Source organism: Hemicordylus capensis, chromosome 3, assembly GCF_027244095.1.
Source record: "Hemicordylus capensis ecotype Gifberg chromosome 3, rHemCap1.1.pri, whole genome shotgun sequence".
In the NCBI taxonomy this organism is placed as follows: Eukaryota; Metazoa; Chordata; class Lepidosauria; order Squamata; family Cordylidae; genus Hemicordylus; species Hemicordylus capensis.
Genome location: NC_069659.1, coordinates 305407709 through 305422609, shown reverse-complemented (window position 1 = coordinate 305422609; position 14901 = coordinate 305407709). Strand labels below are relative to the sequence as shown.

The window sequence follows — 14901 nt, the reverse complement described above, 5'->3', positions numbered from 1 at the left end:
GACAGAGTTTTATAAAATTATGCATGCTGAGGGAAAAGTGGATTGAGAAAAATTCTTCTCCTTCTCTCATAGTACTAGAAGCCATGGTTGCCTAATTAAGTTGGTTGGCAGTAGATTCAGGACAGACAAAAAGAAAGCACTTCTCACACAGTGCATAATTAACTTCTAGAATTCATTGTGGTAATGGCCCCTACACAGATGACTTTTAAAATACTGTCTCCAATGCTTTTTAACATCTACATGAAATCGCTTGGAGAAATCATCAGGTGGTTTGGTGTTGGGTATTATCAATATGCTGATGACACCCAGATCTACTTCTCTATGCCAAACTCATCAGGAAATGGCATATCTTTCCTAAATGCCTGCCTGGAGGCTGTAATGGACTGGATGAGGGATAAACTGAAGTTGAATCCAAATAAGACAGAGGTATGGGGAAATGACTTGACTAGCAAGCCAGGGGTTGCTGGTTCGAATTCCCACTGTTATGTTTCCCAGACTATGGGAAACACCTATACTGAGCAGCAGCAATATAGGAAGATCCTGAAAGGCATCATCTCATACTGCGGGAGGTGACAATGGTAAACTCCTCCAAGACAACCACAGGGCTATATGGTCTCCAGAAGACCCAAGAGATGGTTTAGATATGCCTGTTCTGGATGGGATTACACTCCTCCTGAAAGATCAGGTACCTAGCTTGGGAGTGCTCCTGGACCTAAGCTCTCCCTGGTTTCTCAGGTTGAGGCAGTGGCCAGGAGTGCTTTTTATCAGCTTCAGCTGCATACATCAGCTACGTCCATTTCTAGAGGCAAATGACCTTAGAACAGTGCTACAGAAGCTAGTAACCTCCAGGCTTGACTACTGTAATGCGCTCTATGTGGGGCTGCCTTTGTACGTAGTCCGGAAACTACAATTGGTACAGAATGCAGCAGCCAGATTGTTCTCTGGGACAATATGAAGGGACCACATAACACTGATTTTGAAAGAATTGCACTGGCTGCCAATATGTTTCCGGGTGAAATACAAAGTGCTGGTTCTTACCTATAAAGCCCTTAATAGCTTAGGTCCAGGCACCTCCTTTGTCATAAATCCTGCCGACTGTTACAATCTTCTGGAGAGGTCTGGTTACAGATGCCACCGGCTCATTTGGTGGCAATCCATGACTGGGCTTTCTCTGTGGCTGCCCCAGGGCTTTGGAATATGCTCCCTACTGAAATAAGAGCATCTCGTTCTCTATTTGTTTTCAGGAAGAACCTCAAGACGCTCCTGTTTTTGCAGGCTTTCAATTAGAATTATTTTTTAAAACTTGTTTTAATAACTATTTTATTCTATTGTTTTTATGTCATGTATTTTAATCTATGACTTTTAAATATTACACTGCCTAGACATGTACATATCAGGTGATATAGAAACATGATTAAATAAATAAATAAATAAAAATTTAAAAATACTATTTAAGTATGGCATGTGATCTTGTTTAAAGCTAGTTTAGTTCCTTTTAAAAAATACCTAAAAAGGGATGCTTTCTATTTTCCTCAATTCCTGTTTCAAATTCATGGAGGATAGATCTATCCACAAGCTATTCGCCACTGTAGTAAAATGAATATGCAAATTGCCAATTTTTCTTCCTTTCATAATGTTTCGTTTGCATTCTGCCTATGATGTGGAACTATTTTACCTGATACCATATTCCAAGCTTACTTCTACTGATATCCTTCATTATGTACAGAGATGGTATGAAATTTCTTGACCATTGTCTTTCCAAGAGCTACCTGAGTAGGGACATATAAACTATGACCGACTCAGTCAGAAATGCCAAAAAACCCCAGGATATTTCCAAGACACTGCAGGTGGTATACAACCAAGTAGGAGAGGAATTTACAGGTGGACCTCATTATCCATGATAGTTCCGTTCCCACAGATTACCATGGTTAACAAAACTGCAGATAATGGATCATTAGAGTCAATGGGATTGTGAGGGTTAGTTCCCAGACTTTGATAAAAAGTACCCCCCAGAAAGCAAAATATTATGTGGTAACTGGCCAAATAAAGTGCCTTGCCATACTCCATGGGCCTTCAGGAGTCCAAGGATGCCCACCCCCCATACCAAAGTCCATGGAATTGCACAAAAAAAGTGTGTGTGTGGGTGGGTGGGTGTTTTAACAAATGGCCCACAAAGTGGCACTTCTCCACAAAATGGCAGCTGGAAAAGATATCTGAGGTCATTTCTGGCCACCACCAACTTGTGGCTATGCAGAATTAACCCCTTTTGGGGTGGGTTTTTCCACATATACCGAGGTCAGGTATCAGTTACTGAATTGCAGATACACGGAACCGTGGATACTGGATTTCCATATAGGAAGGTCCACCTGTATGTAAGATGGGAGACCTTCCTATCATCCTTCCTATCACCCTTCATTTTAACACTAAATCTTTTGCTTGCTTCTTTTATAGTTTTAGTATAATAAAAGCAGTAAACTTTTATCCCTCTTAAAGGAAAAAAATGCTTTGTGGCATTATTTTTCTTGGTCTCCCATTAGTGAATGAGAGAAGAAGTAAACATTTTTGTGCAATAATTATTTCAGCCCCAAGAATATGCCTACTGAGAGTTGGAATGTTAGGCCCAAAGTCATATGGGAAGTTCTCCTAAAGAAGGAACCTGGGCAAGGGACAGATGTCACTGTTTCTTAAAGAGGAATTAAGTGAGCATAGTCATTTAATTGATCTCTTAGCTATTTCCTATAGTAATGGCAGCTAAAGACTACAGGCTTTGGTAGGACTAGTGGTAAAAGTTCGATTTGTCTAGCAATTTTAGATCTCAGTCTACCTGAAATTACCCTGACTAGACAAAACAGACTGTTTCACCACCACCATTTTAGGTGAATGGATCTCTGGGTTCAGAGGCAGTATAACAGCTAGCAGGGAGAGGACCTAATGCCCTTCTTGCAGGCTTCCTGAAACATCTGTCTAGCCAGGACTGGAAGCAGGACTGAATGGACCCTTCATCTCATCCAGCAAGGCTCTTCTTATGCTCAGATTGCAAGATTATGTTTGGGCTGACTGTTTGCTGCTGAAGTTCACCTAGAAAGCACTACTTTAGTTTTCTGCATTCATCTACTGCATTCATAACTTCATTATATGGTTATTTTAATAGAGCAGCCTGTAATGGGTAGACGCGCATGAAATACTAAATAGTTATTAATCACACAGAAATTAAAAAACTATAGGCATCTATACTATCATAAGTTTACCTTCCATGCTGCGTTCAGGTATTCTTGGTATATTACAATAAAACTGTGCTTCATAAACAGGATCTATGTATGGTGGCTCTGTCAGTGGATCAGGCATTATTCTCTTTCGATTCTTGGAATTCATCCCATCTTCTTTAACTGGGTTAACAGGAATCAAGTGTACTAGAAAAATGCAAGCAATATTGATGGCAGATTAATATTGCTGGAGAGTTTAATGTTATATAATTCATTTAAATAACCCAAAATATGTAAATAAATATCAACAAACCAGGAAACAACTCCCTAATGTAAAACATATGGGAACTAACAGCAGGTGATACACTGAATCCCATTCCTACAGCAGAAGATATTCTTTTTTAAACCATTCAGCTCTTTCCATGGGTTCCCATTATACACAGGGCAGAACACAGCAAGGTGGGAACTAACATACAGGGAAGAGAAAGAACAGAAAGACATTCTATCCTAGAAAATAATCTTCCCCAGCACTTCACCACTGAAAACAGGAATTTCCCATATATTTAAAAGGAGAGCACTTGGTTCCCCCCCCCTTAGTCAAAACTCACGTCAATAGTCATTAAAAAGTGCAAAACATATACATTCTAAAACAATTACTCCCAAGTTCCTATGTTTTTAACCATATGTGTTCACATTGCAATAGAATTCTGTAGATATGTTAGACAGAAAGATGTAAATATACTAGAGACTGGGAAAAAATATTTTTGATGAGCTCAAGATTTCTAGAGATGAAAAGCAGCAGATCTAATATTAGGAACAAAACCAGTGCAACAGACGTTTACTTTTTAAAACAAGAGACCATTTCAGATATTTTCAATAGAGTTTAACAAGGAGAAATAGCAAAATATGAAAGCATTACAAAATAGCATAGCCAAAAGAAATATTGGCCTACAGCAAAATCATCAAGTCAATACTAACATATACATTTACCTAGAATTAGAAAGAAAGAAAGCACCTCCATGTCTCAGTTCTTTCAATACTCCAAAGAATATGAGACGAGTAGCAGCTATTTTAACCTGGAATTTTTTTGCTGAATGTTAACCTTAGAACACAGACCTTTCTTTCAGTTCCATGCAACCAAACTATTTAAAACTGCTTTTACTGACATAGGAAGTAAGTCACACAGCAAATATTTCCCCCAAAAAGGTTTTATGGGAAATTTCATCAGCTTGACACACACACACCACTCAGTGTTAATTACCCACACATAAAAATAAAAATAAAGGGATTTACTGTCTCTGATATCTGAAAGGTAGTACTTCCTTTAAAAAAATATTTAGTAGAACACAGAAGTAAGGCACTGATAAGCACAGAAACACAGTAAAATGGGAGATATTTGCTGCATAAGGAAGAGGTGGGGGGGAACATGGAATGTTAAGAAAACCTATTGGCAGATCTACAAGAAACAGCCTGGAACAGACAGATAAGGTGCATATGGATTAGAGAGCTGTTAGTGTACAACGATGCCAATTTAGAAGCAAGGCAAACCTGGGAGTGCACCACAGGAATTCTTGCCGTCTGCTATGCCAATTTAAGCAGTCATCCTGTCATTCTGGATTCAGTACTATAGTTACATCCTCAAAATCATCTGTCAATTGTAAGAAAGATTATACAATCATGCAAAACTTAAGGCTGGCAACTATTTCTAGCCATAGGCGGTGGTATGATACCAAGATTGTTTCCCAATGGAGTATGAGTTTGATAGCCTGGAGTGGGCAAGCCCTGCTTTTGCAAATGGTTGACAGGGAGATGCTATCTATACCATGCAAGGCTGAATAAAACTCTTCCTCGGAGGAAGAGCGGAATATAAATGTAAAAATAAAATAAAAATAAAAGTAGTATCCAAAGCTGAAAAGCAATTCCATAAGATACTGCCTAAATAATGAGTAGTGAAAAGCACAGATCTTCATCTTTCCATGATGCATGGACCGAGCATATATTATGACTGTAACAGCACGCACACTTCTATGGAAACTGTATGTTTTTCCCCCTTTTAATGTGGCTACTATATATATGTACACAGTTAGGGATGGTGTATTAATCATATATGAAGAAAAATCAACAAGAAAATATTGACTCATTCTGTCTCAGAGCTAATCAATACTCCAATCATGAAATCTGTTGATCTGTTGAGGCAAGTTTCCTCTGTATATATATTCTTATTCATTCCCTTTTCAGATGAAATCTTAATTTCATCTCCATTTCCTAGACTATTTCTGCTCTCTCTGCCATAAGCAGGAAGTCCTCAGACTTATGACACAATTGTTTCCTAAAAAATGTAGTTTACATTCAGTACAGTGAAACACTGACAGTTCAGTTCCACCTGTGCTGCTGCTCATGTCTCAGACTCCACTTGCCTTGTTGTGGAAAAGGGCTTTTCAGATGCAACTTAAAATTGCACAATCATAGTTGCACAATGCTATGTCCATTATTTCCAAAGGACATAGCATTAGGCAAAGGTAATTACGCAGCTTTTTGTCACAGCAGAAAGGCTCTGTTGCATGACAACATAGGTGGTATCTGAGACATGTACAGCATTGCAGGCAGTTCTGAACCATCCATGTTTCACTGTGCACAACATGAGCCTGCTGTATCTTAAGTTGAAATGTCTTAGCTTCACCATCATGTTTGTCATCTTCAGAAATTTATGAAATACAAGAGACTTCACTATAAACTGCTGCTAAGCAGAGTAGATAACATTGAGCTAGGTGGACTGGTGGCCTGACTTGTTATAGTCAAGTGTTTTCAAGAAGGACATTTATGCAAATTCACTTTGTATAATTCACACAAGTTGTGATATTCAAAATGAGAATGTTCGGATACTTTGCAAATAAATGGGTTAAAAGGGACATAAACCAAAACAAATACCTACCATTAATGTATTTCAGACTGATAATAAAGAACAAGACTAAAAACATACATCCGTGCAAAGTTAATACTTTCAGGCAGACACAAATACTTGCTCCCGTAGCTTTAAATAGAGCTGTTCAGTTTACAGTAACCAGATATTTACAAATGTCACAATATTGTGACAACGTAACATGTGATAATGTGTGGTGGTAAAATTAACAAATTCCTATACCTTTGCTGAAAATGGAGGCACAGTGCTATTAAAACTAAGTCACCAGTGCTTTTGAGAAATTTGTAATTAACCTTTGTACCCCTTGCTTTAACAAACTAGCACTTCAAATTACTGTCAAACATTAGTAAAAATGTTGGTAATTCAAGTTTTTAGTTGACTGAGCCTAGGACAACATTGCAAGATAGCTTTCTAAGAACATTATGTCCAAAGCTATCTGTATTTTCAGTTTAAATCATACATAATCATAGAAGAGTGTGCCTTCAATGATTACAAGGAACTTAAACACTACTAGGCATTTTGATGGTTTTTAAATTGTTATGTTTAATTATGTTTTAATTTCTGTATCTTAAATGGTAGTAGTAGTAGTAGTAGTAGTTTTATTTACAGTCATTGACCAAACAGAGAATAAAAACTAGTAAGCATTAAAATGTGTGTGTGTGTGTGTGTGTGTGTGTGTGTGTGTATACACATACAGTTTAATATTAGGATGATATCCCATTATACCTTTAAATGGTATGTTTTAATGGTATGAAAATGCCTAGAGATTTTTTGATTAGGAAGTATATAAAAATAAACAAAGTTATGTCCCTTTTAAACAGTTTGTTTTCAAAATACTTCTCCTTATTTGCAGGGTGTATGAACATTTGCAGTTTAAATATAGCAACCTGTGTGAATGAAACAAAGTGAATTTGCATAAACATTGTCCTTCTTGAAAACACATGAAGTTCCCCTGCAACAAGTCAGGCCACTGGGCCACCTAGCTCAATGTTATCTACTCTGCTCAGCAGCAGTTTGTTGGTCTCAAGCAAAGGTCTTTCTAGCCCTACTAACCTGAAATCCTCTGAACTTTTAATACTAGGGATTAAAACTTCTCATACAAAGTATGTGCTATGGCCCTGCTCATCCTCCTGTTAGTAATGGGAATAAGCAAAGAGCTGTGTAAACCTGCCTACCCCTACCCCACTATTGAAAGCACATACACCTAGCATTCTAACATTTCAGTAGGTATTATCCATGTACCTCAAGCCCACTGTTACCAGACCTGCTCACTTCACCATGTGCAAGGTACTTCAGTGTACTTCCCAAACTCAAGCTTCAGCCATTTTCTCTCTCTCTGTTTGCTTGAAAGAGAAACGCTGGCTGCATTCCAGGTAACGGTCATTCTGACAAAAGTTTTTCCTAAAAAAGTTATACTCAGGTCCACTTGCAAATGACCTGTATTAACCCCAAGGAGACGCCCTCACTGACTGCGTTATGGCACAACCAGGTGAAATACAGAACAGACCCACCTGAATGTTAAGGAACAAAAAAAAAAAAAAAAGGAATGCCAGATCTCTTCCCTCAAAAGGAGGAGTCAAGTTCTATCAAACTCTCCCTCCCTATAGTTCTGAATTGAGCAAATCTGTGCAAGAGGGTGCAATGTTCCCTTCTCTTTTATCCAGGGTTACTCTGCGATTTCCCATTTTTGAGCAGCCTTTGTCATGGAGCATACAGGGAAGCACCACCCAGACATAACCTAATGATAACTAATATTCATGCCTTATCAGGAGCAGTAATTCCTGAAATCATCAGGAAACTGCTGAAGGGGACCATTGGTTGGTCTCCCACTAGCCTCAGGGCATGTTTTTGTTTCTAAGAACCCCTTCAAACACGGTATCACACTTTTGCTTTTGGGATCATGCTTTTGCTGTTACCATTGCATCTGCCACACTTGCTGCCACATGCCCACATGCAGCTTGCCATCTCACATGCTGCTTGAGTATGCCCATTTGCTAGCTCCGTGCTTGTGCTCCCTGGAGAGAAGAATTCCCACTAGCGAGATCTAGGTAGATATGACAAACAGCTTTCCTCCTCTCTCTCTAACCCGTAGACCACTACCCACTTTCTTAGTATAGCAACTTGGTAACATGCCAAACCAATCATTTTTTCATTTCCTGTACCCCTATTACCCCTCAATAAAAACACCACCTTGTTTTCAAAGTCATGTCTCCACCTTCTTTCTTTCCAGTGCAACCACATCTTGGCTAACTTAAGAGCACAACTCTTAAAGGTATTTGTATTGCTGTTCATGGGTCTGCTAATTTGATGCTAATTTCTCCCACTTGAGCCAAATCAGTTACTGGAGGGTAGTAGCTGACATGCCTCTTGCAGACCTCATAACACTCTTTGCAGCACTGAAGGCTAGGTAATTGAAGTGGTGGTTTGGTTTTGCTTTCCCCAAAGTAAGAGCTGAGATTCTCAGATGGATACTCATTTCTGTACTAACAATAAAACGAATGAACATCACAAAATGATGAAGAAAATCACAAAATATGCAGTTTACTCATTGCAGTGGGCAGGAGACATGCTACATAGAACATTTTGGGGCTATTTCACACATTTTTACATATATACATGCAAAACTGTAATATTTACACGTATTTGCCTTGTGTACATTACATGCATACAAGCACTAGCTACTGTTTACGCATAGTAATAAATAAATGTTTGCCACACACTATGCTAAAGCAGACTATCCTCTAAGGACAAAAAAGGGGCAATAATTCAATCAAAAGGTGGCCCAACTATCAAAAATAACCAGTTGCTCTCCGTGTGTGTGTGTGTGTGTTTTAATTGGCTCTGCATGTGTCCTCAGACACACTCTGAGCCGTCATGGTGAGCATGAGAGATGGCTTGGTTGTGGAGAATTCATCTTTGATGCACTGGCTGACATCTGGAGCAGCAGAGCAAGGATGAAATGGGAGCTGTGTCCTTGCAGCCAGAGGCTGTGCTGGTTCAGCAGGAGGCCTACCCACTGCTGCTGTGCCCATGGGGAGAGGTTTTGGACAATCTTCTCTGCTTTTGGAAGCGCCTCGTGCCTTCTGGAATTATGCTTGAGGGTTACGCAAACATAGAGCATCCTGGAAGTGGCTCTCTGTTCACCTGGCCTCATATTTATGGCATTGTTTTCCCAGCTAGAGGAATAGGATGCCCTGGCAGGATTAGCATGCATCAGCATGCACAAATGGGCAAGAAACATGTGAGAGTTGGGGAGATGTGGACTGAACAATTTAGTACACAGACTCACAATGAAAGGGCTGGAGCAAGAAGAAATGAAACAACAGGCTGGTGCCTTCCACCACCAACCATATCCACCTCATGAAATTCTACTGGTGAGAGATAAAGACTAGACCAGATAATACACTTTCTGCTAAGCTTGTTTAGCAAGTCAAAGTGGAATTTTCACATCCTGCTACAACTCAACATGCATTGACATTTTCCACCAACACATTTTTCTTCTTCAAAGATCACAGTTGAAATGATGATCTTATCTTTCATATTAAAATCTGTTCACTGAACCACACCAAGACAGACAGAGGGATAGAAATATTCTTTCCACAAACATGTTATGGAAGAAACAAACATATCCAAGGCAGAACACAGGACACACTGAACCATGTTCTTTTAATTATCTGTAAAAATATTTGCAGGGGCCAGGGGTGTCTAAAGATAACAGTTATCAACATCTAGAGCAAGATTCTATCATTTTAATCCTCCTTCTGAAAGGCATTAGCAAAATCCTTGTATATCATCGGAGGCAGATTGCACAGTGATATGACACAGCTATGATTGCTTTCACAATGTACATTACTTCCTATGAAACTCTTGGGCTATTGCATATTTGGAAATAATAAGGAAGACATACTCTGCAGCATACACCAGTTTAAGTCCTGAAATTGTTTGCTGTTTATTAAAACACAGACACAGAAGACAGGCTTCTAATTAAATTTGGAAAAGAAAAAAGAGAGAGAAAAGACTCAGGAACAGCCTAGACACCAAGATGTGTCTCTCCTGCCAGAACTGTGCTTGGTTTTAAATGGTTAAATAGCAAGTCCATTCAACATTTATTCATTGGGAATTAAGGTGTCTGGATTGCCTTCCTACAAATAGCCTTGCTATACTTTCACAGGGCTGGTCACTGGGATAATGGGGCCAAAATCCAAGCTATAATAGCAGAGAAATTTCAGCACCCAGGTCAACCTTCTCTCACACATATAATCAGAAGCTGACCTGAAGAAGATGTCAAGTACAAATACACACACCAGATAGCAAAGCATTTGAGGAAATCTAAAAACGCTTCTCTTTAACCTCAGAACTCTCACAAACATCTCATACCCTTATATTTTTGCAACTTTCCCTCAGCTTTTTAATGTGTAGTCCTTCACCAGCTCAAACTTGAAGCATCCCTCATGGTGGAGTCACTATTCTCTTTTTAGCGGCAAAATCATGTGGAACAGGTTAGATGAGGAAGGCTAAGGAGGATCTGGCAAAGCCCAAAATGTGGTAAGGACCTTTCAAAAAAGAGGATAACATGTGTCCCATGAGCTCCACAATCAGTAGCTCCCTAAGCCTTGGGTGCTTGAAGCAGGGGAGCAATATGCTACCTACTTCCCATGGCATGCAATGCACAGCCAAAAGTCTCCCCCAAACTTCTACCATCTCTCTCTCCCCCCACCAGCCCCCTTTCTCATTACCTCACATGTGTACACTTCACATGTGTGCAGCTATGCTTCTGTACTAGCTTAGGGGAAATCTGATCAAAACAGAATTTGCAAGCTTGAACAAAAACCAGACTGCAGCCTAGTCACATGCAAGACAACCTTAGGGTAACCCAGACTTGGAAGCAAGCCTTTTGAAAACAAAGAGATCACTTTTATCTGTAAAATGCAGAGACCCAATGTAAAATGTAGCAGTTGGTACAGTCATGGTTGTGCAGTAAGTGAAGGAAGACAAATGGAGAAGGGGGAGGAACCATGGGAGGAAGGCTTAAATAGGTTGGTAGTAGGATGTGGGTGGAAAGAGGAGGAGAGACGGGAAATAAAGGGATAGAGAAAAGAGACTTAAGAGCAGCTTTGATACCTGTCCTTAAGTGGCAGCTTTGTGTGCGATGCCAATAAGAGAGACTACCATTGTGTTATGGACGGTCCACCTCAACATATCAGAACCAGAGGTACCAGCCCAGAAGTATATGGAATATAGGCCTGTGTCTGATTTCATTTTATATTAAGAGTTCAATTAAATGCCTGAACTCAAGGTAAAACTGATACCCAGGTCAACTGCTCTGTGAAGGAGGAGGCAATCCAGCATTGTATTGTGAAATGGGATACTCAAGGGAGTACAAAAGCCAGGCCTGAATGCTGAATGCTATATCCAAATGCTAAAATGTGACTCACTACCAGATAATGTCTGTGGAAAAGGCCAGGGGCTGATCTCCCCTCTCCTGTTGCAAGAAGCCAGCGTTAATCCTTGTCAACGATTAACTCAATTGCTCTCTATAGAGATTCAACATAGGTAAATGCATACAAAGCAAACACCTGTAGACTTTACAGGATGCTTCTGCCTTAGTCAAATGTATTGATTAACTCGTCTCACACAAGTACTTCTTTTTATGTTACTTTAAATATTCCCTTGTTATAATTACACACTAGATAGAGGTACACAAGAAATAATGTAATTGCTGTCTCACACAAATAGAACTAATTCTCTCACTAACTCCTGACTTTTAACAACTTTTGGGAAGATGCCATTTGTAGCTCAGAGATGCAGATTTGCTTTGGGCAATGTTCCCCCCTCCCTTCCTAAGCACACAGTTTACAGAAGATGAGATTGAGATCTCTCTGGACTGGCCAATATCCTGAATAATTAAAAAGACATTGTCCAGAAGGTAGCAGCAAGTTGTCACCTTTTTGGACCCAGGAAAAGATGAGATTTGAATAGACTCTATGAGAGATCAAAGGAAAAATACACTATAAAGAATGAGGCTACTGGACAGAGAGTCAGCAGTCTTGTGCCTATGGGCAATCTTTTGCCTACAGTAAGAGCTGCTCACAAAGATCCCAGAGTTTGCTGCTAAGCCGCGGGGCAACAGCAGGAATCCATGGACAGGATCTGTCTGTGACTTCTACTGCGCAGTGAGAAGTCAAGACTTCCCCAGCCATGGTGCTCTGGCTCTCAGCCGTGATCTGAGCAAACACTCCTGTCTCCAGCCAAGCGCCTTGCTCCTTCAGATGAAGAGATCCACCGCTCTCAAGTCTCTCTGATCCTGGTAATATGCTGCTCCTTACAAGCCTTGGGTCCCTCCATCTTTCCTCCTCCTTCTCCTCCCCCCCCACCCTTTTCCTCTACTAATTCCTAAACCATGCCAGCCCTCAGCTTTCCTTACATCCCTTTTTTCCATCTATATCTGAATTGTACTAGGCTCTAGGAAGATTTAATGCACACACATATGTTAGTTAGGAACACGTTGAATATTGGTGCTGGCTAGGATGTTCTGTTTAGATGCTGTTAGTAATATATTGATAGAGTGTCCTGCTTTCTGCTCAGTTTGATTGATGTTGTTATTCTTTTATACTCAATAAAGCCCATTGAATCTTTTTTGAGGATTGGTTTGATCTCCTTTCTTCCATGCGCCCAGATCCTACATGGTCACCATATAAAAGAACTTGGTCACTTGGTGACACTATGAGCCAGGCCTAATTTTGTATGCTAGCTAATGAGCATATTTAGTATATAAATCAGGCCTGGACCATAACAATTGGGGGGAATTTAGGGGGTCCTCACCACAAATGTTTTGCCAAAGTAGCAAGTCATACTTAGCATCTTCAACACAGCAGCAACAAATAAAGTAAACTGTGCCGTCAAGTTGGTGTTGACTCCTGGCAAGCACAGAGCCCTGTGGTTGTCTTTGGTAGAATACAAGCGGGGTTTACCACTGCCATCTCCCATGCAGTATGAGATGATGCCTTTCAGCATCTTCCTATATCGCTGCTGCCAACAAATATACTATGATAAAACAATAAAGTAACCCTAGAAGTCTCAGTCTATAAAACTACTCAATATCCAGCACTAAGCTACTACGTGAGCCTCTAGCAAGCAAGACGCTGTCACTACATTAGATTAGTAGAAAGCATTTCATTTCCTAAATAAGTTTCTAAGAGAAAATGCTTTACACTATAGAATCATTGTTGTAAATGGTTTTAATGTTGTAAGCTGGTTTTTAAACTGTTTTGAATGTTTTAATTGTTATTGTTTTAGGGGGGTTTATAATAATCTGTTTTTAACTGATTTTAATTGTTTTGTTTTAATGTAAACCACCCTGAGCCATTTTGGAAGGGTGGTATAGAAATTGAATAAATTCATCATCATCATCATCATCATCATCAACAGCTGTCATGCATTATGATGTCGGACACAATGACGGACAGACAAGGGGGTCAGAAGAAAGAGAACCAAGGGCTTTCCAATTTGATGAGATATATTTTGTTACAAAAGAGTACAAACTAGTGATAGCTAACCAGCCATTCTTTATCAGAATGGCCTTGTCTTTCCAAATGTTCTCAAAGAACCCTCAGAGAAAGCTTGAGTTTCTTCCAAGAGTTAACTGAGAAAACTCAAAGACTGGGCATGGAGCAGCTCTCAAGCATTCTCAGCTTTTCCTTCTGCCAGTGCTCCTTTCTTAAACTTTCCCTTTGGGATGAGAGGGGGAGAAACTGGGAGCAGGGAAGACTGGGGCCAGCTGAGGACATCTCTGTGTTTCCAGTGATTCCTACAACAAAACCAATGCTTCCAAGAATTCTTGGGAACTTCCATCACAACTTGGAATCCATAATTTTGCCTGGATGAAGCAACTGATGTTTAGAAGAGATGGCACCAAATTCCAGAATTCCTTTTCTTTTCCTAAGCAGATTTCTAAACACTATGTCTGCTAAACTGTTTCTCGACTAGACTACAAAATGTTCAGGACACATAAACGCAGTGATTAGTTAAAAAAAATACTGGTTTTCATAGGCATTCAAGGAATAGGTCTACAATGAGTTCATAGGAAAGAACTTTAATTCAAGGCACTTTGCATGCAGTCATCAGGTCAATATTTTCTGTAAATGGAGACAGACTTCTGTGCAGAAAGCATGGACAAACACTAAAGACTGCTGTGCAAGCACAATGGAACCAGCATTACATTCAAGGTTAGCCAGCTGGGCTGACTAAAGCACACATTATTCTTTGCAAGGATTATTCCACAAGACAGGAGGGAAATTAAGTCTGCAACAAATTTATCTCTCTAGATTTCTCTCTGTGCATTCCCTTACACTAGAGAAAGCTAACACAGACAGTAGTTATTCCACCTACTCACTCACCTTCTTGTAATTACTGCGAAGCTGTCTACGGCCAATAATTTCACCTGCTTTTCATGCATTAAATAAAGTAGGGGGGAAATATTGTGGCACTTCAACATGTGATCACTTGGTAGAAATGTCAAGATCAATAGCCATGTGAAGTTTGAGAATCAAATCATGGCATGTAACTTTAATGACCTTCTGCTTTGTCAGTTTCACAATGTTTTCCTTTTCCTACACATCTTCCTGCCTTTTCTTCCTTTGGAGAAAGGTCTTGAAAGATTGCTAGAAAAGTCCCCTACTGAGCATTTCCATTTTGCCAAAAGTGTAGCTGAAACAAATGTGAAGATTAGAACTAAACTACGGATACCAGAAAGCTGAAAATTTGAGTTATGCACAAGCA

General features: G+C 39.7%; 1 protein-coding gene across 6 annotated transcripts in view; it reads right to left on the bottom strand.

The window, feature by feature from the left end:
• PXYLP1 (2-phosphoxylose phosphatase 1) overlaps positions 1-14901 on the bottom strand; it is a 151004-nt gene that overhangs the window by 30569 nt on the left and 105534 nt on the right. For all 6 annotated transcript variants that reach the window (XM_053308732.1, XM_053308731.1, XM_053308736.1 and 3 more), the window contains exon 3: positions 3249-3410. In XM_053308732.1, coding sequence (XP_053164707.1) covers positions 3249-3410 — 162 coding nt within the window. The remainder of the gene's footprint in view (positions 1-3248; positions 3411-14901) is intronic.